The sequence below is a fragment of the Phacochoerus africanus genome, chromosome 12, assembly GCF_016906955.1.
Source record: "Phacochoerus africanus isolate WHEZ1 chromosome 12, ROS_Pafr_v1, whole genome shotgun sequence".
NCBI lineage: Eukaryota > Metazoa > Chordata > Mammalia > Artiodactyla > Suidae > Phacochoerus > Phacochoerus africanus.
This window is the reverse complement of record NC_062555.1, coordinates 38,662,351-38,685,198: the sequence shown is the minus strand read 5'-3', so window position 1 is coordinate 38,685,198 and position 22,848 is coordinate 38,662,351. Positions and strand designations below refer to the sequence as shown.

The window sequence follows — 22,848 nt, the reverse complement described above, 5'->3', positions numbered from 1 at the left end:
GAGAGTTCCGTTGTGGCACAGTGAATTAAGGATCCATTGTTGTCACTGCAGCGACTTGGGTTGCTGCTGTGGATAGGGTTCAATCCCTGGCCTGGGAACTTCCATGTGCCATGGGTGTGACCAAAAAAAGTGCATAACCTGAACCTCACCACAAGGAAACATCAGACAGACTCAAATTGAGGGGCCTTTACAAAATAACTGGCCTGTATTCTTCAACAATGTCAGTGTCATGTAGTACAAAGAAAGACTTGGGCAATGTCCAGATTAAGAGACTGAAGAGACATGATGACTGAATAAATGTATGCTCTTCAATTTTCTTCTATGACAAGGACATTGTTGGGACAACCGACATCTTCATAAGGTCTGTAAATGAGATAACAGAAAATGTTCAATGTTGACTTCCTGATTTGATCAGTATACTATGATTATATTAAAAAAAGATCCTTGAGTTCCTATTGTGGTACAGTGGGTTAAGAATCCAACTGCAGCAGCTTGGGTTGCTGCAGAGGTGTGGATTTGATCTCTGACCTGGCGTAGTGGGTTAAAGGATCTGGCAGTGTCATAGCTACACCCTAGGTTGCAGCTTCAGCTCAGATTCAATCCCAGCCAGGGAACTTACATATGCCATGGGTGCAGCCATGAAAAAAAAAAATTGTTTTTTAGGAAATACATATTGAATATTTAGGGGTAAAGGGGCATGTACACACACACACGGACAGTGAGAGAGAAGAAAAAAGCAAATGTAGTAAAAAAAAATTTTTTTTCTATTTAGGGCTGCACCTGCAGCATTTGGAAATTCCCGGGCTATGGGTCAAATCAGAGCTGCAGCTGCTGACCTACAGACAGCTACAGCAACACCAGATCCAAGCCAAGCCACATCTTTGACCTATGCCGCAGCTTGCAGCAACTCCATATCCTGAACCCACTCAGTGAGGCCAGGAATTCAACCCGAATCCTCATTGACACCATGTCAGGAACTCCTAAAATGTTAACATTTGGGAAATTTAGGGGGATCCAGAGGAGATCCAAAAATTCTTTGTATAATTCCAGCAACTTTTCTATAAGTTTGAAGTTATGTCAAACTTTTTAAAAATTGGAAAAAAAGAAAAAAGAAAAAGGAAAGCTGGGTGAAAAAAATTAGAATCAAAATGAATTATATTAAAACACCATTTACATAAGTTAAAAATACATGTGCATATACTGTATGATCCATTTATATGGTATTTTCAAAAAGATCAAACAACAGTAATGATAAGTGGTTAACAGGGGTGAAGGGTTGGAGGAAAGTGTGACTACAGGGGGATTTCTGGGGGTGATAGAACTATTTTGTATCCAGACTGTGGTGGTGGTGGTTTTTTATATATCCCATCTATATATACATATTAAAATTCATAGACCTATAAACCAAAAAAGGGCCAATTTTACAGTATGTTAATCTAAAAAAATAAATCTTTTAAACTAAAAATTACATGTTGGAGTTCCCATTGTGGCGCAGCAGAAACCAATCTGACTAGAAACCACGAGGTTGCAGGTTCAATTCCTGGCCTCGCTCAGCAGGTTAAGGATCCAGCATTGCCATGAGCTGTGGTGTAGGTCACAGATGCGGCTCGGATCTGGGGTTGGCGTGGCTCTGGTGTAGGCCGGTGGCTACAGCTCCGATTAGACCCCTAGTCTGGGAACCTTCACGTGCTTCAGGTTCGGCCCTAGAAAAGACAGAAAGACAAAAAAAAAAAAAAATTGTATGTATATGAATCAGTGGCTCCCATTTGGCAAGAGAAAAAAAAAACAAAACACGTATTACATACTTTAGAATGGTTGCCCATGGTAAGGGTGGGAAATGGAAGTGGGAATGAGGATAAAATAGAACAAATAAGGCAAAAGAGTCCTTGATGATAACAATCCATGAAATAAAGTGTTGGATGACTAGATGGAAAGGAAAAAAGTACAGAAGGAAATAAATGGGGGGTGGGGTGGAAGATGGAGCTGGAGGTGTTCTTTCAGAGCTGTACAGGGGAGAAATGAGCCCTGAGCTCTGGACCAGACCAAGGTCTCTGAAGGAATTCTGAAACACTGTGAGGATGGATTCATCCACCATGACAGCTGGACACCATCCAACATTAGAGTACAATTCACTTCCCTGCTCTGACTTCTGACTGACCAGTTGCCAGCTTATACTATGGCTTCCCTTATAGTGCTGAAAGCTGCCAGAGACTTTTAAGCCACTTGACAACAGTTCCAATCTTCCCAGTAGCAAAGCAACTTAGCATTCCAGACTGCAGATAAGTCTCAGGGGAGTTTTATTGCTGAGTCAGCTGATCAGTTTTGGAGCCCTGACTGCATTTCTGGATCTGCGATGCTGGTTACAAGTATCCCCTTCTCTCTCCAACTAAAACCAGACCTTGGACTGTGGAGAGCCTGCTGCCCTGTGGGCCATGTGGGTGATCAGTCATCCATGCACTCCTGGCAATCTCTCTCGGGCAGCAGGACTACTTTAAATGCAGCCAGCTCCAATTTCTTCCTCTAAGCAATGGAGATAATAATGTGTTCTCTTCACAAATACATACATATCACAGTGCTTAGCACTAATAAATGCTCCATAAATATTACTTTGTACTAACAGATAGTCAATAATATTACTTTGCCTTCCCCAGTGACTCCCAGAACTCCAAAGTCCATACATTATTACAACTCTTTAACAACAAGTGGCTCAAATTTCACATTTTTTTTTTCTTTTTATGACCACACTGGTGGCATGTGGTAGTTCCCAGGCTAGGGGTTAAATCAGAGTTGCAGCTGCCAGCCTACATCACAGCCACAGCAATTCGGGAGATGAGATGCATCTGCGACCTATGCCATAGCCTGTGGCAACGCTGGAACCTTAACCCACTGAGCAAGGCCAGGGATGGAATCCGCATCCACATGGAACTACGTCAGGTTCTTAACCCACTGAGCCAGTGGGAACTCCTAAAATTTCACATTTCTACTCTAATCCACCAACATCGATGATAGGTTTAGAAAAGAGTCTAGGACCTCAAAGGGTCCTGTGGATATGATATAAGGCTTCTTCCAACATATGAGGGTTGCATAGCAATTCTGTTCATATTTCACTGTCAGGAACAAGTACTAAAGTGTTAAAAAAACAAACAAACACTAGCTTAGAAAAGAACACACACAAAAATATTTTTTACAATCCTGGGATGATGAAGACCTTTGTAAGTGTAAAAACAACCTGAAGTCATAAAGGAAAAGAGAGAATTAAATACTTAACACTTCTTTATGGTCAAAGATACCAGAGATTAAGTTAAAGACACATGACAGATGAAGAGACCATATTTGCAAACGACATATAATAAAGGAGAAATATCCATAGTATTAAAAGCTTCTACAAATATATTTTTTACAATAATAAAAAAGTGGGGAAAACATCAACAAGTAATTTACAGAAGAAATACAAATGGCCAACTAACACATGAAACATCAATAGTCAGAGCAAGAGACTAAAGCAAGATACCACAACTGACCCTCATATTGGCGAATGTGAAAAGACGGATAATATCCAGGGCTGGCATGGATGTGGGAAATAGGGCACTTTTCTTTTTTTTTTCTTTTTTCTTTTTTGTCTTTTTGGGGCCACATATGGAGGTTCCCAGGCTAAGAGTCTAATTGAAGCTATAGCCACCAGCCTACATCACAGCTCACGGCAACGCTGGATCGTTAACCCACTAAGCAAGGCCAGGGATCGAACTCACAACCTCATGGTTCCTAGTCAGATTCGTTCCTCTGCGCCATGATGGGAACTCCAAACAGGCACTTTTCATACACTGCTAATGAGTATAAATTGGAGGGCAACCTGACAGTATCTCTTAAAATATTAAAAGGACATGATTTTTAGATCTCAAATCAATAACCTAATCTTCCACTGTAAAAAGGTTTTTAAGAAAAAGAAAAGTAAACTAAGCTCAAAGATAAAGCAAAACAGAGGGAAGAAAATAATAACCATTAGAAGAGAAATTAATGAAATAAGAGATTAGAAAAATAATAGAGAAAAATCAATGAACCCAAAGTTGGCTCTTTGAAAAGATCAGCACAAATGACATACTTGTGGCTAGACTGACTGAGAACGAGAGTGAGAGAGAAGAATCAAATTGCCAAAATCAGAAATGAAAGCAGAAATACCCCTACCAACCTTAGAGTATTAAAAAGGAATATAAGAGAATATTATGAACAAATTATTGCCAACAATTAGATGACTTAGATGAAACAGAAAAATTCCTAGGAAGGCACAAACTACCAAAACTCACTCAAGAATAAAAAGAAAATCTGAATAGACCTGTAACAAACAAACAAATTGAATTAGTAATCAAAAAGCTTCACACAAAGAAAAGCCCAGGCCAAGATGGCCTCACTAGTAAATTCTACCAGATTCTTCTTTAAAGAAGAAGTAATATTAATCCTTCACAAGCTCTCCCTAAAACTGAAGAGGAGGAAACCCTTCCCTACTTATTCTGTGAGGCAGTGTTACTTTGGTACTGAATTCAGATAAAGACATCATGAGAAGGATGAGAAGAAAAACTACAGATGACTTACCAATGATACCTCAGCAAAACTGAATAAGAAAACTCTGCAGGAGTTCCCATTGTGGTGCAATAGAAACAAGTCTGACTAGTATCCATGAGGACGTGGGTTCCATCCTTGGCCTCATTCACTGGGTTAAGGATTCAGTGTTGCCATGAGCTGTGGTGTAGGTAGCAGACGTGGCTTGGATTCTGTGTTGCTGTGGTTGTGGTAGGCCTGAAGCTGTAGCTTCTATTCAACCCCTAGTGTGGGAACTTCAAATGCCACAAGTGCAGCCCTAAAAAAAACCAAAAAAACAAAAAACAAAAACCCTCTACAGGTCAATATCTCTTATGAATAAGAATTCTTGACAAAATATTAGTAAACTGAATCAAGCAGCATATATAAAAGGGATGATACACCACAACGAAGGATTCAAGTTTGATCTATTCTTGGAAAACCAATCAATGTATAATATACCATATCAATAGAATGACAAATGACAAAAACCACATAATCATCTCAACACACACAGAAAAGCATTTGACAAAACCCATCAACACCTACTCCTGATAAAATCACTTAACAAACTAGAACAGAAGGGAACTTCCTCACCTGATAAAGAGCATCTGCAAAAACCCCATCACTAACATCATACTTAAAGGCTCAAAAGACCATGTTTTTCCCCTAAGATCAGAAACAAGATAAGGATGTTCTCTCTTACTGTATTTATTCAACATAGTGCATGCAGGATGTCCTAACCAGGACAATCAGGCAAAAAAAAAAAAGAAGAGCTGCTGTAAGAATTAACGAAAATAATGCCCATGTAGCACTGTTTCCATGCTTGGCACGTAGTAACTGCTGAGTAAGCACCATCTGCTGTGGGAGTGGCTGCTGTGGTTACGCTGGAGTCTGGAACCCCACATTCATAGCCACTCCCACCGACCGGGTTTTCAAGCTGACCCATTTACTTGTGATTGGGAGACTAGAAATTGGAATTGCTGGAAGGCTCGGGGGATGTAAACATGTCCAGTAAGACTCAATCCTGGCTCAGGGTTCACTCACAGTTGCCCAGCTGTGTGTGGCTGTCCCTGGTGGGGATGGCACTCAGCTGCCCTGCAGCCAGGCCATTAAGCTGTATTAAGCAGGAGCAGTGAGGCGACACCTGAACTCCCAGGCAGAGAGAGACTCCAGAGAATATCCAGGCTGAGCCCTCATCTCATTTTATAGATGGGTAAAGTGAGGCTCAGTAAGAGAATGTGACTTCTCTCAGATCACCCAGGAGGCTGGTCCAGACCTGAATGGAAGGGCTTGCCATCCTGGCTTCTAACATCAGCCCCTGCATAAAGCCAGGCGAGCTACAGACCTTTGCCTTAGTTTTTCTAACAATATACCAGGCACAACCCCAACCTGAGCCTACCTATATCCAACCCCATTTTCTAAAAAAAATATAGTTCTTCATGGGCATTCCCATTGTGGCTCAGTGGGTTAAGAACCTGGTTAGTATCCATGAAGATGTGGGTTTGATCCCTGGTTAAGGATCTGGCATAGCCATGAGCTGTGGTATGGGTTACAGATGTGGCTGGGACCCCGAGTTGCTGTGGCTATGGTGTAGGCCAGCAGCTGCAGCTCTGATTAGACTCCTAGCCTGGGAATTTCCATATGCCGCAGGTGCAGCCCTAAAAAGCAGAAAGAAAACAACAACAACAACAAAAAACAGTCCTTCTCACCTCCTAAGACTTCACCAAATATGCAAACTCTCCCACCAGCTCCTCCCTCTGACCACTCAGCTATCTGTAGTCTGTGATAGTCTCTCTCAGGACATTGACAAGCAATGTCCACTTGGAGACGGGCAGGCTGTGGATCCCCACAGAATCCTGGTACGCCTGACCCCTGGCAACCTGCACTCCAAGTTCCCAGTGTTGTAGATTCAACAAGATGGAGGCCTTCTCTCTGTGGCCTGGGGTAGGTCTATAGAGATAAACCAAGCCATCCTCTCTACCAAAGCTGGCTCCAGGCTAAACCCTGTCCCTAAACTGCAGTCACAGTCTCACACCTTTTCTTCCTCCTCTTAACTGCCCCAAGGCAGAAGGGGAAAAAAAAAAACAACCAAAAAAACAGCATTTGAAAAAATTTTTACTTGGCAGCCTACTGTGTTGAATGTATGCCTCTGGTGCCCAAGGGGATGTGTTCGGCATTAATCAAAAGACAAAGTACTGCTATTACAAAGTAGCTCCTCTGTTCAACCCTTTTATCAACCTTCTGAGGTAAGAATTTGCTCCCCACTTTACTCAGGAACAGTATGCTGGACAGCAGTTCTGGCCTGGGTCCAAATGGACCCAGAGAGTACCCTGTTAAGTCACAGCTGACTGCTGTGGAATGGAGAATAGAGGCCACCAGGGGTGGCTACAAAAAGGAGGGAGCAGCTGGTCATGGGTTGAATGCACTCGTCTACTGAGTGTGTAAAGCTTCGGTCACTGAAATCACTAGCTCCTAAAGTCATCCTAACATGTATGCAAACAGGAGGTAGCAGGCATCTGTTTGACTACAAAAGAGGCAGGTGCATGTGGGGTGGTTTCAAGGACAGAAAGAGCAATTCCCATTTGCAGACCTTGGGCTACCGATCAACTTATGTATACCCAATATAATTTAAAGGCCTTTCTTCATCTCCGCCCCTGTCTGGATGGCATAAACCAGGGCTATCAGGTCAGAGTGTGTCCACATGAGTTAGGTCAGGCGCCCAAGCTAGCCCGAGAGAGCCTAACATGGGTTCTATATCTAGTGTTTCCAGCAATTGACCTGCAAAGTTTTAGATCAAAAGCATTTTAAAGCCAGGTTTTTAAAGCTAGGATCTGCCCCCATTCTATAGGTTTGACTCCACAAATAAAGGAAGAAGGAAAAGGCCTTAAGCTGTGTAAATCAACTCTGGCAAAGGCTTTCGAAGTGTAGAAAGAGCTACCTACCAATAAGTCTCCTTTGTGGATACCCAGTAACCTCAGCAGGAACTGCCCAGAGGCAATGGCTTCAAGGAAAAGCCTCAAGTCCAGAGGAGCTACTGTGCCCTACACAGAGAAGACACACACACACACACACACACACATAGAGCTACAGAGCTAAGACTGTAAATGTGAGACCAGATAAATCCGACACGCTCTTGGAATCCACACTCCATAAAAGCCAATATCCCAGAGTTCTCGTTGTGGCTCAATGGGTTAAGAACCCAATTAGTATTCATGAGGATGCAGGTTCGATCTCCGGGTTAAGGCTCCAGCATTGCAGTATAGGTCGCAGATGTGGCTTGGATCTGGCCTTGCTATGGCTGTGTTGCAGACCAGCAGCTGCAGCTCCAATTCAACCCCTGGCCTGGGAACTGTATATGCCACAAGTGTGGCCTTAAAAAACAAGACAAAACAAAACTCTGGCCCAGAAAATTACAATTTAGGGCCTGTGGATTATTTCAACCCTCTTGGAAAGCAAAGTGGCACTGTGAACCAGTGTCATAAAAATGATTATATCTTCTGGCCTAGAAATTCCCCTCAAGCAATTTATCTCCAGGGAAATAATTTAACTGAAGCAAAGGGCTACATGCAGCAAAGATGTTCAAGATGATCTAGATGGTGAAACATAGAATGCTGAATGTTAAGGGAATAGCCACAAGGATTTTAGAACAGTACAAATTTAGATAATTACAAGAAACAAAACAGTTTATAAGATAATGTTGAACACATATAGCAGAAGGCCAAATAGTTTCTGCACTAAGCTTGCAATAGGATACAATGTGTATCATGGATTTGGAAAGTAATAGCAAGTTTTGTTACAGCGGTAGAGGCATACAGTGGTAGAGGTTTTGTTCTAATGGTAGGGAATTATTTATTTTTAAACATTTAATGTGGTGACATTGCATTTTCAACCAGATTTTAAAAAAAAAAAAAAAAGAAAGAAATCCTATAGAACAAAAGCCAAAATCTTCCCAAATAAGGACTATCAGTAGTACCAATAAGAGATAACATATATTTGGAGCTTATTCTGCGTGCGGCACTGTTTTAGGCCCTACTAACATCACAGCATTGCTGAGACAGATACTCTTATGATCCTCATTTTACTGGTGAAAACAGTGAGGCATGGAGAGCTAGCTGAATCAGCTCGCCAGCATGACAGAAAGAAACATTACCTGTGCCATTTCAAAGGTCACCCACCTATTAACATCTTTATAGAGATGACAAAGTCCTCATTACAAGAGCCCTGAAATGGGGAGTGGGTAATGAGTGTCACAGGAACTCTCAGAGGGCTTTGAGGCTGCAGATATAACCAGGATTTCCCCTGACACCAACCCAGACTCTAGGACGAAGACAAGGAAGAAACACCAAATACCGACATGTTTAGCACGACTCAAACTTCAGAGGAAGGGAGCAGGGACCAAGGAAGCTGGGATGTGCCCAAAATGATGTAATGATCTAGGACCTGAATCCTCACTCCAGAGGCCCTCTGAGATGGCTCCTCAACTCTGCAGACCACAGCACCTCTTCCTCTCTCCCCTTGGGTTCCTCCCTCCCGTCCCTCCGTCTGACTACCCTTGGCCTCCCCTTGTCCAGCACAGTCCCAGCTATACTGCCTTCTCTCTCGTATATCATCTTCCCTTCACCCTGCCTCCACTTCCTGTCCTCTCCTGCCCTGCTGGGGACTGTGTGCAACAGCTAGGACTTGAGTTATGGCAGCCTCCCCATGTGACAGCAATGAGAGGAAATTACAGGCAGTGGAACCCTGCCCTTCCCAACTGGAAAACTTTTCAAACAGGCTGAGAGACAGGGATGCTAAAAGTAGTATTGGGAAGAAAGGCCCTTCACTGTGACTCTGGCCCTGGCCCAGACCACCCAATTTGGCGCCCCACACCTCCTCAGGGGCCTGGGAGTACCCACACGTCCTCCTCTCTTTGCCGGGGTCTGTCCAGCACCGAGGGGCTCCCCGAGAGCAGGGGTCAGCCCCTCCTTGTTCATATCTCTCTCTCCTGCTTCACATAGCATAGTTACCAGAGTTTGTTGAGGAGTTCCTGCTGTGGCCCAGCAGGTTAAGAACCCAACTAGTATCCCTGAGGACGCAGCTTTGATCCTTGGCCTCGCTCAGTGGGTTAAGGATCTGGCATTGCAGTGAGCCTACGGCATAGGTCGCAGACATGGCTTGTACCTGTGGCTGTGGTGTAGGTTGGCAGCAGCTGCAGTTCTGATTAGACCCCTAGCCTGGGAACCTCCATATGCCGCGGGTATGGCCCTAAAAAAAAAAGAAAGAAAAGTTTGCTGAATGAACAAATGAGTCCTCCTTCATTCTCTTTCTTGGGACCCCTCCTGACTTTGGGGTGGATTCAAGTCTACCCATCCTCCAGCAGGGACCCTGCCAGGGCTGCCAGAATGCCAGGAGCTACCTAACACCTCCACGCCAAGAGTTCAAGCTCCTCTAATGCAAATACCAGCTTTCCCAGGTCCACCCTAACTGGGATCCCTTTCCTGTTTTTTCAAGCTGGCAGTATCTTGAAACACAACAACAGCTCTACAGTTTCAGGATGACAAAGGCAGGAGGACATTATGCAAAACAGGAAGAAACTTTTAAAGAAATGTATAAAGGCATTTTCAGAATGCAACCTGTCATGAAGCCAGGCAATTACTGAACCTGTTGCCAGGGCCCCTTCCCATGACCTCAAGACCCATGTGGTGGGGCAGGAAGGAGCCTGACCTCACACCCTACTGGTCACGCGGGTCGGACACAACCCAGCCCATTCCCTCTGTACAGCCTCCCCCTAGAGCCCTGGGCTCTGGGCCAAATGACCCTTGGCAGAGTCCCAAATCCAAAGTGTCCCTCAGAAGAGGAGAATTTAGCTTCGGTTAGGACATTCAAAGTGGAATAAATTCAAAATAGACACATTGCGAAGAGCCTGGCACCCTGGCCCTGATCGACTGCCAGGCTCTGCTGGTCCCTGAGCCTTCTCCTGAAAGGAAATTCCTGGAAACCTACATGCTCTCACTTCCCAGCCCCTCCCTGGATCTCAGGACCCTCCTGAGGTGGAAGCGCTGTGTGAAATGGCTCAGAGCTAGGTTTGCTAGCTTGTCCCCACACCTCCTGTGGAACCAGTCACATCTCAGTCATGTCCTTGGCACTGAGTTAGTTGACTGGTGCTCACCCAGCACCACAGCCCTGAGAGACAAATGGAAGCCCAGCCCAGGGACAAATGGAGAAGTTACGAGAAAGCTGACTCCTGGGGCCTTACCACCCCGATTCTGAGGACAGCTGATTTCTGCTCAGCCTAACCTCAAGAGTGCCTATCCTGTAGCCTGGCCCTCTGCCCCTGCACCAGGCACTTCCTGTACTCACTTTTTAGTCAGAATTCTAGATTTATCCTTCATTCAGCAGTAAATGATATTCATCTGTCACCACTTAGCAAACCTAAAATTTTAAATGGGTTCATGCTTTAGTAAGACTGGTTTAAAAAGAGAGCCCTTCTCAAAAAGCACTCACCCCCTTTTCTTCCTTTAAAAAAAAAATCTACCATGGGAGTTCTCTTGTGACACAGTGGGTTAAGGATCCGGCGTTGTCACCGCAGCGGCTCAAGTCGCTGCTGTGGCGTGGTTTCCATCTCTAGCTGGGGAAATTCCACATGCTGTGGGTATGGCCAAAAAAAAAAAAAATTCTACTATGAAAACAATCCAAAAAGTGCATAAAGCTTTATGCATGAGCCTCACTGGACCACTAAGTAAAAACAAAAACTATCTGTATGTATGTTCAACAACAGTTGAATAATAAGAGAAAGTCATAGCCTTTGTGGTTTTTAAAGGTGTAGGACCAAGCTTGTGACAGAATCTTAAGGAAAAATCCAGGACACTAGGCTATCTCCATCTATCTGTACCAATCTACCTGTCCATCTATAAAGATATCAGCTAATTTTTTTTTTTTGGTCTTTTTTAGGGCCCCACCCACAGCATATGGAAGTTCCCAGGCTAGGGGTCAAATCAGAGCTACAGCCACCAGCCCACACTGTAACCATAGCAATGCCAGATCCAAGCCATGTCTGTGACCTATACCACAGTTTATGGCAATGCCGGATCCTTAATCCACTGAGTGAGGCCAGGGATCAAACCTGCGTCCTCATGGATGCTAGTCAGACTCGCCTCTTCTGAGCCATGATGGGAACTCCTGAAGATATCAGCTAAATTCTTAAACATGTACAGGAAAAAAAGATTAGCAGGAAAGTGGCCAACGGTTTCCTCTAAATAACAGGAATAGAGATGTGCTTTTCAACCTCTTTTAACTTCTCAAGTTGTTTTCAATGAGCCTGAATGATTTTTACAAAAAGGGGAAAGAGATTACCTGCTTCTCAAAAAAAAAACAGGCAAGAGCAAAGACCCACAGCCCTGGCCCCTGGCATCTCAGCAAGACAAATCCTTCTCCTCTCACTCTGGGCTTTGTGAGGGGCTGGGAGAGGCGGCAGGGGAAAAGAGGAGCAGCTATATTACACACCCAGACCAGACATTAAAATCACTGCCAAAGAATTCAGCAACAGCCAATTAGATAGCCCCTGGCCCTCATCTGTACAGGGAAGGGGCGGGCTGAGCCAGGCTGAAAAGTGGAACCTGAAACACTGAGCCTGTGACTCAGCCCTTCTGTCTCCCAAGGACAAATCCCTTTAGGCCACGTTCACCCAGAACCAGCTTTCCACCAGACCCTGTCCCCTGCCCCCAACCCACCACGACCTTCCAACCGGGAGGTTTCTGACCTTTAGAACAGGATCCAAGATCTCCTCCCCAAGCTAGCGACCTGCTGGGCTCAGGTAAACACAGAGGCCCCCACAACGGACACTTTTGCAATCCCTAGCACAGCCTGGCTCTCAGGATCCCTGGTCAGGTTAAGGGACAGGAGGGACCCTGTGGAGGTCACCAAATCCAATCTCATGCCTTGTTAACTCCCCCAGGAGTCAGGGTCTGGCAGGCAGGCCTTTAAGTGATCTCATCGTTTAGACCACACGGGCAGTGCCAGAGGCAAGTGTAAAATGGCTATGGTGGAGGCCCAAAGGGAGGACCATTTGTCCTCAGACAATTGGTTTGCTGTTTAAGCAGATAAGGATAACTGGAATTTCCAGGTGGACATGGATACAAACAGGATTTCACTCTCTGCTTCTTGTCAGGAGCAGACAGGGAACACTGAGCAGGGAATAGGCAGAGGAGGCACTGGGGAAGCGGTCAAAGAAATCCCCAGGTCGACTTGACCAGAGGATGCCTGGGCCCCTTTTACACACAAACCCAGAGTCTGGCTGAGCCTGAGGGGGGTAAGCTTCCTGGCCCTGCCCCCAAAGTCTGGAAGGTCCCCAGGGTGGAATCCGTGGGAGGGGCTGGGACTGCCTGGGCATTCAGTGTCCCCTCTTTCCCTAACCATAAATTAGTCTAGGCTCAGCCTGGAAATCCTTACCCGGCTGCTACCCAAAGACAGTAATATCCAATTCGATGGCTGCTGATGTCTCATTATAGTCATTATAAAGCAGCAAGTTAAAGATTATCCAGCAGAGCTAATGCAAGGCTTCAGAAATTAGAGGAATGTTTTTTACTCAATCAGATAAAACCAGGCCTGGAGATTTTGTTTGTTTGTTTGTCTTTTGTCGTTTTAGGGCCACATCCGCAGCATATGGAGGTTCCCAGGCTAGGGGTCTAATCACAGCTACAGCTGCTGGCCTACACCACAGCCAACGCAAGGCCAGATCCAAGTCACGTCTGCGACCTACACCACAGCTAACAGCAATGCTGGATCCTTAACCCACTGAGCGAGGCCAGGGATCAAACCTGCAACCTCATGATTCCTAGTCAGATTTGTTTCTGCGGAGCCACGACAGGAACTCCATGGCCTGGAGAATTTTGATGACAACCCTGGGTTTCTGAAAAAGAGGAAGAAAAATGGAAGAAAGGAAGGAAAGGGGATAGATAGGAGAGGGGGAGACTAAACATACACACACACACTCTGGCTTCCCTAAATGACGTCAGGTGGTGTGATTATGCTGCCTCTGCCTAAACAGCAAATTCCAAAAGAGGAGGCATTTTGTCCTCTTCCTCTCTCTAGTTCCAGCACCCAGCCTAGGATGGGCACTATTGTTAGAACTGAATGACAAAGTCACCAGATGCCAGAGTTTCTGCTGTGGCGCAACAGGATCTGCGGTATCTTGGGAGCACAGGTTCAATCCCTAGCCCAGCACAGTGGGTTAAATATCTGGCATTGTCACAGTGGCGGCTTAGGTTGCAGCTGCAGCTCAGATCTGATCCCTAGCCTGGGAACTCCATTTTTGGCGGGGCAGCCAAAAAAGAAAAAAGAGGAAAAAAAGTTACTAGATCAGATGCGTTAGCCACCAAGGACATCCAGACAAGCGGTCACCATACTAGACCTCTGAGATGGGTCCACAGACACACCTGGCAGGGATCTTCCCAAACTCGAGACTACATTAGGTTGCCCTGAGCCTCTGTACTATGTGCCTACTGGACAGTAACTTTAAGGAAAAGCATGGGACTGGGGGCGAGGGCAAGATATCTAGTTTTTCCAGCCCCAGCTGCCCATGACCTGGGTGTGTGTGTGGCCTGAGGCAAGACCCTTCCCCTCTAGCACAATGAGGGATGGAGGCCAGGGAACTGTGCAGATCCATCCTGAGATGCTGTGGTTCCAAGAGGCTGCAGTTTGAGTCCAATCTCAAATATGGCTCTTGCACCCTGGACCCCAAGAAACTTCCAGCTAGTTCATCAGGGGGAGGCCCCCAGACTTGCTCAGAGTCTGGGACAAATTATAACAGGCAAGAGACACATTATCTGCAATCATCAGGCTGAGTAGAAAAAAAAAGTGAGGAGTTCCCGTCGTGGCGCAGTGGTTAACGAATCCGACTAGGAACCATGAGGTTGCGGGTTCGGTCCCTGCCCTTGCTCAGTGGGTTAACGATCCGGCGTTGCCGTGAGCTGTGGTGTAGGTTGCAGATGCGGCTCGGATCCCATGTTGCTGTGGCTCTGGCGTAGGCCGGTGGCTACAGCTCCAATTCAACCCCTAGTCTGGGAACCTCCATATGTCGCGGGAGCAGCCCAAGAAATAGCAACAACAACAACAAAAGACAAAAAAAAAAAAAAAAAGTGAGCCAGAGAGTCATGGAGGGTATTTCTCCATCTCAGACTGTTATACAGGAAGGCATTGGAGTTCCAGTCATGGCTCAGCAGAAACGAATCTGACTAGTAACCATGAGGACGCAGGTTTGATCCCTGGCCTCGCTCAGTGGGTTGAGGATCTGGCGTTGCTGTGGCTGTGGTGTAGGCCAGCGGCTACAGCTCTGATTCGACCCCTAGCCTAGGAACTTACATATGCTGCAAGTGTGGCCCTAAAAAAAAAAAAGCAAAAAAAAAGGCATGTCTGTATATGTCCATAAATTATTTTCCCCAGGAAAAATACAACAGGACAAAACTGGTCTAAAGGACTAGTTACCTAATCTCCCAAAGCTTAAAGACGTGGACACAGGGGAGACTCCCAGTGCCTTCCTAACCTCCAGGATGAGGCTACACCCCAAGCCCAAAGGTGATGATGGTCCAAGACTCATCCCCAAAGGGGAGAGAGAGCCCTTTCCCAAGCTGAGGCCAGGACAGATGTCCTCAAAGTACACTCTGTCCTAGGCAGTGTGCTTGCATCCACATGTGTGCAATGGGTGGGTGCATGAGGGGAAAAGAGCGGGAACAGTGAGCTGGTAGAGAATCACCTGGTAGCAGAGGGCCTGGCAAAGACCCAGCAAAGGCTCTGTCTTCCCAAGGGCACAAACCATGGCAGGGGCTCGGCTGACAGCCCCTGCAGAACCCAGTGCAAATAGCTTAGGGACCAGTGCTCTCCCAGGGTCCTGGCAACCTGTGGCTGTTTGCTGGCCCAGGTGCCCATTGACTCTCTGGCACCGCCTCTACATCAGCATCCTTTTCTCAACAAATGAAGAGTCTCCCCTCCTCACCCCACCCCATCCTTTTTTTTTTTTTTTTTGGTCTTTTTAGGGCTGTACTCAGTGGCGTATGGAAGTTTCCAAGCTAGAGGTCAAATCAGAGCAGCAGCTGCTGGCCACAGCCACAGCCACAGCAACATGGGATCTGAGCCATGTCTGGAACCTAAACCACAGCTCATAACAATACCAGATCCTTAACCCACTCAGAGGGGCCGGGAATCAAACCTGCATCCTCATGAATACTAGCTGGGTTCTTTTTTTTTTTTTGTCTTTTGTCTTTTTGTTGTTGTTGCTATTTCTTGGGCCGCTCCTGCGGCATATGGAGGTTCCCAGGCTAGGGGTTGAATTGGAGCTGTAGCCACCGGCCTACGCCAGAGCCACAGCAACGTGGGATCCGAGCCGCATCTGCAACCTACACCACAGCTCACGGCAACGCCGGATCGTTAACCCACTGAGCAAGGGCAGGGACCGAACCCGCAACCTCATGGTTCCTAGTCGGATTCGTTAACCACTGTGCCACGACGGGAACTCCTACTAGTTGGGTTCTTAACACACTGAGCCACAGTGGAAATTCCTGAAGAGAGTCTCTTCATAGCTGGGTAAGAGGGGCCTCAGATTTTAGACCATCTTATACTCACCACCACCACCCCCTCCATGCACCCTTGAGAGGACAGTACCAACTGTACAGGTGGCCGTGCCTCCTCTCACCGCTCGTACCTGAGGTACTACCCACTCCCCACCCAGCCCCTCTCTGGGCTTGTCCTGCCAGGGCTAGTCAAGTCACATTGAGCTGCTGCCAAATCTAAGCAGAGATAAACATTCCAAGAAAAGTAACGCAAGGCTGCTGCTCCTCCCAGACTGACTGCATCCCAGGTGGCCAGAAAAGGAAGCCTCACTGTCACGGTCAAAGAGCTGCTGCACAGCCCAAGGGCCAAGATGACAGCACCTTAAAGGCCTGGACTCCTTGGGAGAAGTCCCTGGGGAACTGGCAGGAATCCTTAGGAAAGGCCCACCTTTCCACTGCAGCTCTCACTCTTGAAGGCCGCACATCAGCCCAGGGGGATGTCCCAAGGCGGGGCCTACTGTGGCTACAAACACTGCAGACTGCCCTACCGTGCAGTGTAGACGGAGGCAGGATTCAAACCCAAGTCTATCTTAAGTCTCTCTCAAGGCTCTGACAGTGCAGGACAGACCAAACAGTGACTGTCAACAGCCCAGGAGGCTGTCTGGCTCCTGCAGGGAGGGCCATGTCTATGACCCACCACCTTCCAGTCAGGAGGGATCAAAGCATCTGGCACAGACCCTCGGACACCAGAAAGTAGAGCCCAGTTGTGGAAGGGAACTGCAAGTAGTGAAAAGGCCACAGCTTTAAACCCACTGATGCTTTCTCCCACCAACCTCAAAACCACGGCGCAAGGGCTCTGGCTGACACCTGCCCAGCTGAACAGATGGGCTCAACTCCCCCAACCCACACACTCCCAGGGAGACTTTCAGCTTTCTCGGGGCCCTCTCCTAAGCGGGAGACTCCACTTCAAGAGCACCCAAGCCCCAACCTAAGGGCTCAAGTGAAGAAAAACCCTCTGCCTTCCCCTTCCGGGGTGGCCTCATGTCACAGTCCCATGCATATCACACAAAAGCAGGCAAGCGAGACAAGGCCCAGGGCCTCTCCCCTCACCCTCTAAAACTTATCTCTCAGGAGGTCTGTTCACACCACCAGTTCAGACTCAACTCAGAAACACCAGTAACTAGTCACTGACTTCCTGGAAACACCATTACAGAACAGAACAAAGTGGAGGTGGGCCACCACTGCCTCTCCTGCTTCGTGGAAAAGAACCTATACCTCAAACACCAATCTAATGAACAAATCTAAGGTACTTTTCCTTTTAGCTGCTAATTAATTTCTCTTTCTACATAATATCCAAGTTACAATGAAGAACAAAAGGTCAAAACCGGGCCTCTCTAGGGCCTGGGGACTCACTAACTTTCTACTGCCTTCTCTGCTGTTCAGAGCCATTTCCAGAGTCTAAGAAAATGGAACTTCAAGCCCCAGGTCCTATTTGCCATGTACTTAACATACACAATCTCATTTAGTCCTCAAAATAACCCTGTGAGTTAAGCATGAACAACCCCATTTTACACATGAGAAAGAAACTCTGAGAAACTCTGTACCATGCCTGAGGTCAGACACTGAGCACCATGGCAAAGATTTGATCAACTTCATAGGATTAGTCTGTTTACATCAAGTCCAAAAGAATTCAAATTTCTGCTTTAAAAAAAAAAAAATCCCCCTTTTATAACCACAATTCATGTCTGACCAAGTCCAAGAGTGTCCTCCCAAACTTGATACGAAAATGTTTAAGTAATTATTGGAGAAATTGAGCAAGAGCGTGTAGGAGGTCTGCTCCGCTAGGGCTCCATGAAAAGGGGACAGAGTTTCTGCTGGCAGGATGCCTGCCCTCCTGCCAGGACCCTTCACTTGGAACACCTCTCTCTATACCCTGGCCCCAAAAATGAGCAACCATCTGTCCCGTAATCTTGGGAGCAACCTGTGGCTGCCTTTGGCCTGACTGCCTGTGGAGATCCAGGAGGGCATGGGCTCAACCTCCTTCTGAAATAAAGGACTGCAAGCCCCCTGACCCAAGCTCTCTGCCTTCCGGAAACAGAGGCCCTGGTCCAGATCACCTGGGCAATATAACTGAGACTCCAGGCTGCTCCCAGAAAGGGAAAACTTGGTGCTAACTGGTTCTATTTTAGCCCTTCAGCCTCCAGGGTACACACATCATACAAACACCCTCAGCCCCTTGGGAGGGCCTTAGGTTTGGGGAACAAATAAGGGCAAGAAGCAGGGTAGGAGGGCCATAGGGCTGATCTTCCCTGAGGAGGGATTCACACAGGGGAGGAACAGAACACAACAGTGACAATTTACTCAATGAAAACTCTTGTTTATACTATGTCATCTAATCTTCCAAAATACTCCCCTGAAACAGGTACCACTTATTGTTCCCTTTTAGCAAATGAGAAACCAGAGCTTTCCGGGCAAGTCATTTGCCCAAAAGCTCAGGAAAAAAAAGTTAGCACACACTCAGGAGATAGCAGTTCTCTGGGAAGACAGGAGACGTGATCTGGGAGGTCGGCTCCCTTCCCTACTGGAGGCCTCACCATCGCTAGAGCTCGTTTCTCTGCGCTGCACTGTAGTGCCTACCACAGCTAGCAGGGCGAAGGCTGCTCCAAGTCGACTCAAACTCTCAAAACTTCTTGAGGTTTGGGCCAGAGCAAGGAAGTCTCCAAGGCCTTCTCCGGTTCTGGGGCCAAGAAGGGCCTAGGCTTTCCTAAACCGTCCCCGCCCCAGCCTCTAACACGAGTCCGAAGGGATTCACCTCCCAACCTCCCACCCCCATCCAGCCGGGAACCTCTGTTTGGGATTAGGGACTCTGATCCTCAATAAAGAGACCGGCTGTCATAGAAAAGGTCAGGGGAGAACGTCCGGGGGATCCTGTCTGGGAAATTCGGGGAAGTCCCCGAATCCTTACCGAGCAGCGGGGACTCCTCAGGGCATGCGGGCGGCAACCGTGCTGCAGTGGAGGGCACTGGGGCCGAAGTCAAGTTGCTGGCGGGTCCTGGGCCCGGGCGAGAGTCTGCGTCTGGGCTGGAGTCGCCACCCGAGCTCGGCTTGGAGGAGGCGCGCAAAGGCGGCTGCGGTGCGGCCCCTCGGGGCCGGAGCTCCCCGGAGGGCTGCCCGATGGCGGCGGCGCTGTTAGAGCCTCCCTGCAGCGGTGTGGGGACCCCGACCAGCTGAGGCAGGCGGCTTAGGTCGCGGCCAGACAGGTAGTAGATGAGGGTGACGCCAAGATGCAGCGCGCAGACAGCCACGAGCAGGCGGCAGGCCCGTTGCAAGGACGCGCCAGGCATCGTCGCGGCGCTGCCGCCCAGGAGCGGCTCCCGAAACCTCATCTTCCCGCCGCCGCTTTAAGAGGGGGGTGGGCTACGGTGGGGAGGGCGGCCCGCCCGCGGGCCGCCGGCCAGGCACTGCCCGACCGCTGTAATTGGGGGAGGGACCAGTGGGAAGGCGAGGGAGCGGCGCCGGCAGACAAGCCGCGGAACTCGGAGACTGGCCGGCTCCACAGCCGAGCAAGCAGAAGTGCGCCTGGGGCGCGGGCGCGGACGGGGGCGGGGCCGGGGCCTCCAGCGGGGCGGGAGCGGGGCCGCTGGTAGGAGCAGGGTTTTCGGAATGGGGGCTGGAGGGCGGGGCCTTCGGGGGCGGGGCCTCTGGAGCTGCCGGGGTCGGAGCACTTTCGGGAATACTTTGCAATCCGCAGGCATGGGGCTGAGGCTTCAGGCTCCCACCTGCCCTCCTCCCCAGCCTGTTCAGTGGGCCTTTGGCCCTACTAAACCGAGCTTCCTCCTCTTCCTCCGAGCTGTCCCCGAGAGGTGCCGCCACTTCCTGCAGTGCCGAAGGGCTAGGGTATGCGCCTGGGCCTGCTGCGCGGCAGCAGAGAAGAAGGCGGAGAAAAGAGCAGGCTGGTTGTGATCTCGAGGGGTTGGGAGTCCTAGCGGTGGGCCTTTCCGGACGGTGGGCCTCTGTAGGCCTGCGGGGTCCGGAAGAGAAGCAGAGAAAGGTTGCCCAGGAAACGGCTTCGACGGCCGGCCGGAGGTAGGACAACCGAAGAGGGATTCTCTGAAACATTCGGAACACCCTCCCTTGGCCGAGCGAGGCTCCTCTATCTAGGTGAGGGCCCAGCAAAGAGGCACGGAAAAGAAAACGCTCACTCTCCTAAAGCCAGGGTTAGGGGATCTCAAAGACCCGCCCAGCTCGGTTTAGGGGTGTGTGGGTGCCTCTTCTAGCGCATCCCACACCATGCTTTGAGTGGGAGAGTGGCAAAGCGCCTCAGTAACTCCCACACCGCCATGCTGGAGGAGAGCAGCCAGCTTTATTTACAGTCTACACGGGCCTGGACACAATCCCATGGAGTGGGACTTGTCCCCATTTTACAGAGAATGTTTGAAGCTCAGGAAAATTAAGAAGCTTGCCTAAGATCCCACAGCTGGTGAGAGGCAGAAGCAGAATTCTGGCTCTAAAACCTTTGCTTACCACTTGTTAATATGCAAGTAAGGGCTGGAAGCTGTGCAGGTGAGTTTTAGGCGCTGAAGTTGCTTAGTTCTAATTTGACCCAGAGGCCACTGGTCCTGCCCACCTGATTGCCTGAAAGATCAGAGACACCTCATTCCTGAGAAGGACTGGTGGAGGTGCTGTCATTTACATGAATGGGGAAGCTGAGGGCTGAGGCAGCCAACTCTGAAGAGGAGGAAATAATAACAATGCTTCCATAGACTGAGTTTCCTATATGCCAGGAAGTCTAGTTGCAACACTGTGAATTAGGCATTTGTTAACTGTTGCCATTTCACAGAGGAGAAAACTGAGGCTTGGGTATCACAGGGTTGTGATCACACAGAATCATCTTTCTTCCCTTGGCTTCCTGGACACCCAGCTTTCCTGATCTTCACTGGCCACTCCTTTGTCTCTTTTGTGGGCTTCTCTTCCCCAGTTTTCAAAGGCCCCAGGCCATGGTCCATGATGCTTTTTTCAGTCTACGTACTCCCCAGGAGTGACTTATAATAGCTGTATGCTGATGAAGTCAATTTTTTTTTGTCTTTTTGCTTTTTCTAGGGCTGCTCCCATGGCATATGGAGGTTCCCATGCTAGGGGTCAAATCAGAGCTGTAGCCGCTGGCCTACGCCAGAGCCACAGCAACGCAGGATCCGAGCCACGTCTGCAACCTACACCACAGCTCACGGCAACGCCAGATCTTTAACCCCTGAGCAAGGCCAGGGATCAAACCTGCAACCTCATGGTTCCTGGTCGGATTCATTAACCACTGAGCCATGACGGGAACTCCTGAAGGCAAAATTTCTATCTCCAGACCTGACCACCCAACTCATTCAACTGCCTCTCTTACCAGCACCTCCAATTCAACACATCCCCCTGCAACAACCTACTCCCTACAATCTACTCCGGTTCTCACCTACCTCCAAGAATGGCACTGTTGTTCATTCATTTTCCCAATCCCCAAACCTGACAGGTGCCCCCAATGTGCTTCTTATTCTTTTATTTATTTACTTATTTTTATTGGGCCACACCAGCAGTATATGGAAGTTCCCCAGGCTAGGGGGTCTAATCAAGAGCTGCAGCTGCCAGCCTATGCCACAGCCACAGCAGCGGGGATCTGAACCATGTCTGCTCTGTGACCTACAGCACGGCTCCTAGCAACACCGGCTCCTTAACCTACTGAGTGAGGCCAGGGATCGAACTTGAATCCTCATGGATACTACTCAGGTTCTTAACCTGCTGAGCCACAATGGGAACTCACTTTTCTTATTCTTAAATGACATTTCCAATCCTTCAGCAAGTTTTGTCAGTGCTACCTTCAAATCATCAGAATTAACCACTTGCTAACTCTGCTGTAGCTATCCTGGACCAAGGCACCAACATCTTAACCTGGGTTATGTGGTAGCCTCCTAAATGGTCACCCTGCTTCTACCTCTTTCATGCCCCTTCCCCAGTCTATTCTCCAAGCAGCATCTAGGAAGATATCTGTAAACAAAACAAGTTCGTGCCATTTTATTTAGAACAACTTCCAAATGTATAGAAGCCCTGTCTAATCTGGTTTCTATCTCTCCTCCACCCTCTTCTCCTATCAGCCTCTAATGCTCTACCTGCTTTAGTCACACAAACCGAATTGCTGCTATTCATTGCATTTGCCCTGTTTTTTTCCTGCCTCAGGACCTTCATACTTGCTGCTCACTTAGCCTCAAATATTTAGCCTCATGTTTCATTCAGATCTCTCAAATGTCACCTTATAAGAGAGACCTTTTCAGACTACCTTATGTAAAAATAGTCCCCCAGCCAAATCTGCTTAACCTGCTTGATTTTTTAGAGTAGGTATCACTACCCAAAATTATGCATTTATTTATTGTTGTCTGTCTCTCTCATAAGATCAGCTACATGGGTGTAGGAACTTTCTCACTTGTTCACTACTATATCCTCAGCTCCTAGAACTGAACTGGACACATTGTTGGCACAGAATAGATATTTGTTAAAATACCTGTTCATTGAATGCTTATGATCATCTTAATAATGTCAGAAGAGGCAAGAGGAAGAACTATGTATTTAGAATTCAAAAATCAAGAGTTGTTTACCAGGAAACTGGTGAGGGTGAAGCTGGCCCCAACAGCCTATGCCCAGAGTAAGGATAGGGCTCAGAATAAACCCCTATCTGAAAAATGAGGGGAGGGCAAAACGGAGATGTATCTTCCATACA

The 22,848-nt window shown here is 47.9% G+C and overlaps 1 protein-coding gene across 2 annotated transcripts in view; it reads right to left on the bottom strand.

Moving 5' to 3' along the window:
* The window catches only part of B4GALT1 (beta-1,4-galactosyltransferase 1), a 59,571-nt gene extending 39,881 nt beyond the window's left edge, over positions 1-19,690 (bottom strand). The window contains exon 1 of one of the 2 annotated variants that reach the window (XM_047754619.1): positions 19,063-19,690. In XM_047754619.1, the coding sequence (XP_047610575.1) occupies positions 19,063-19,483 (421 nt within the window). In that variant the 5' untranslated portion in view covers positions 19,484-19,690. The remainder of the gene's footprint in view (positions 1-19,062) is intronic. The other variant, XM_047754618.1, reaches the window with a different exon arrangement.
* Between the last annotated feature and the right edge of the window lie 3,158 nt (positions 19,691-22,848).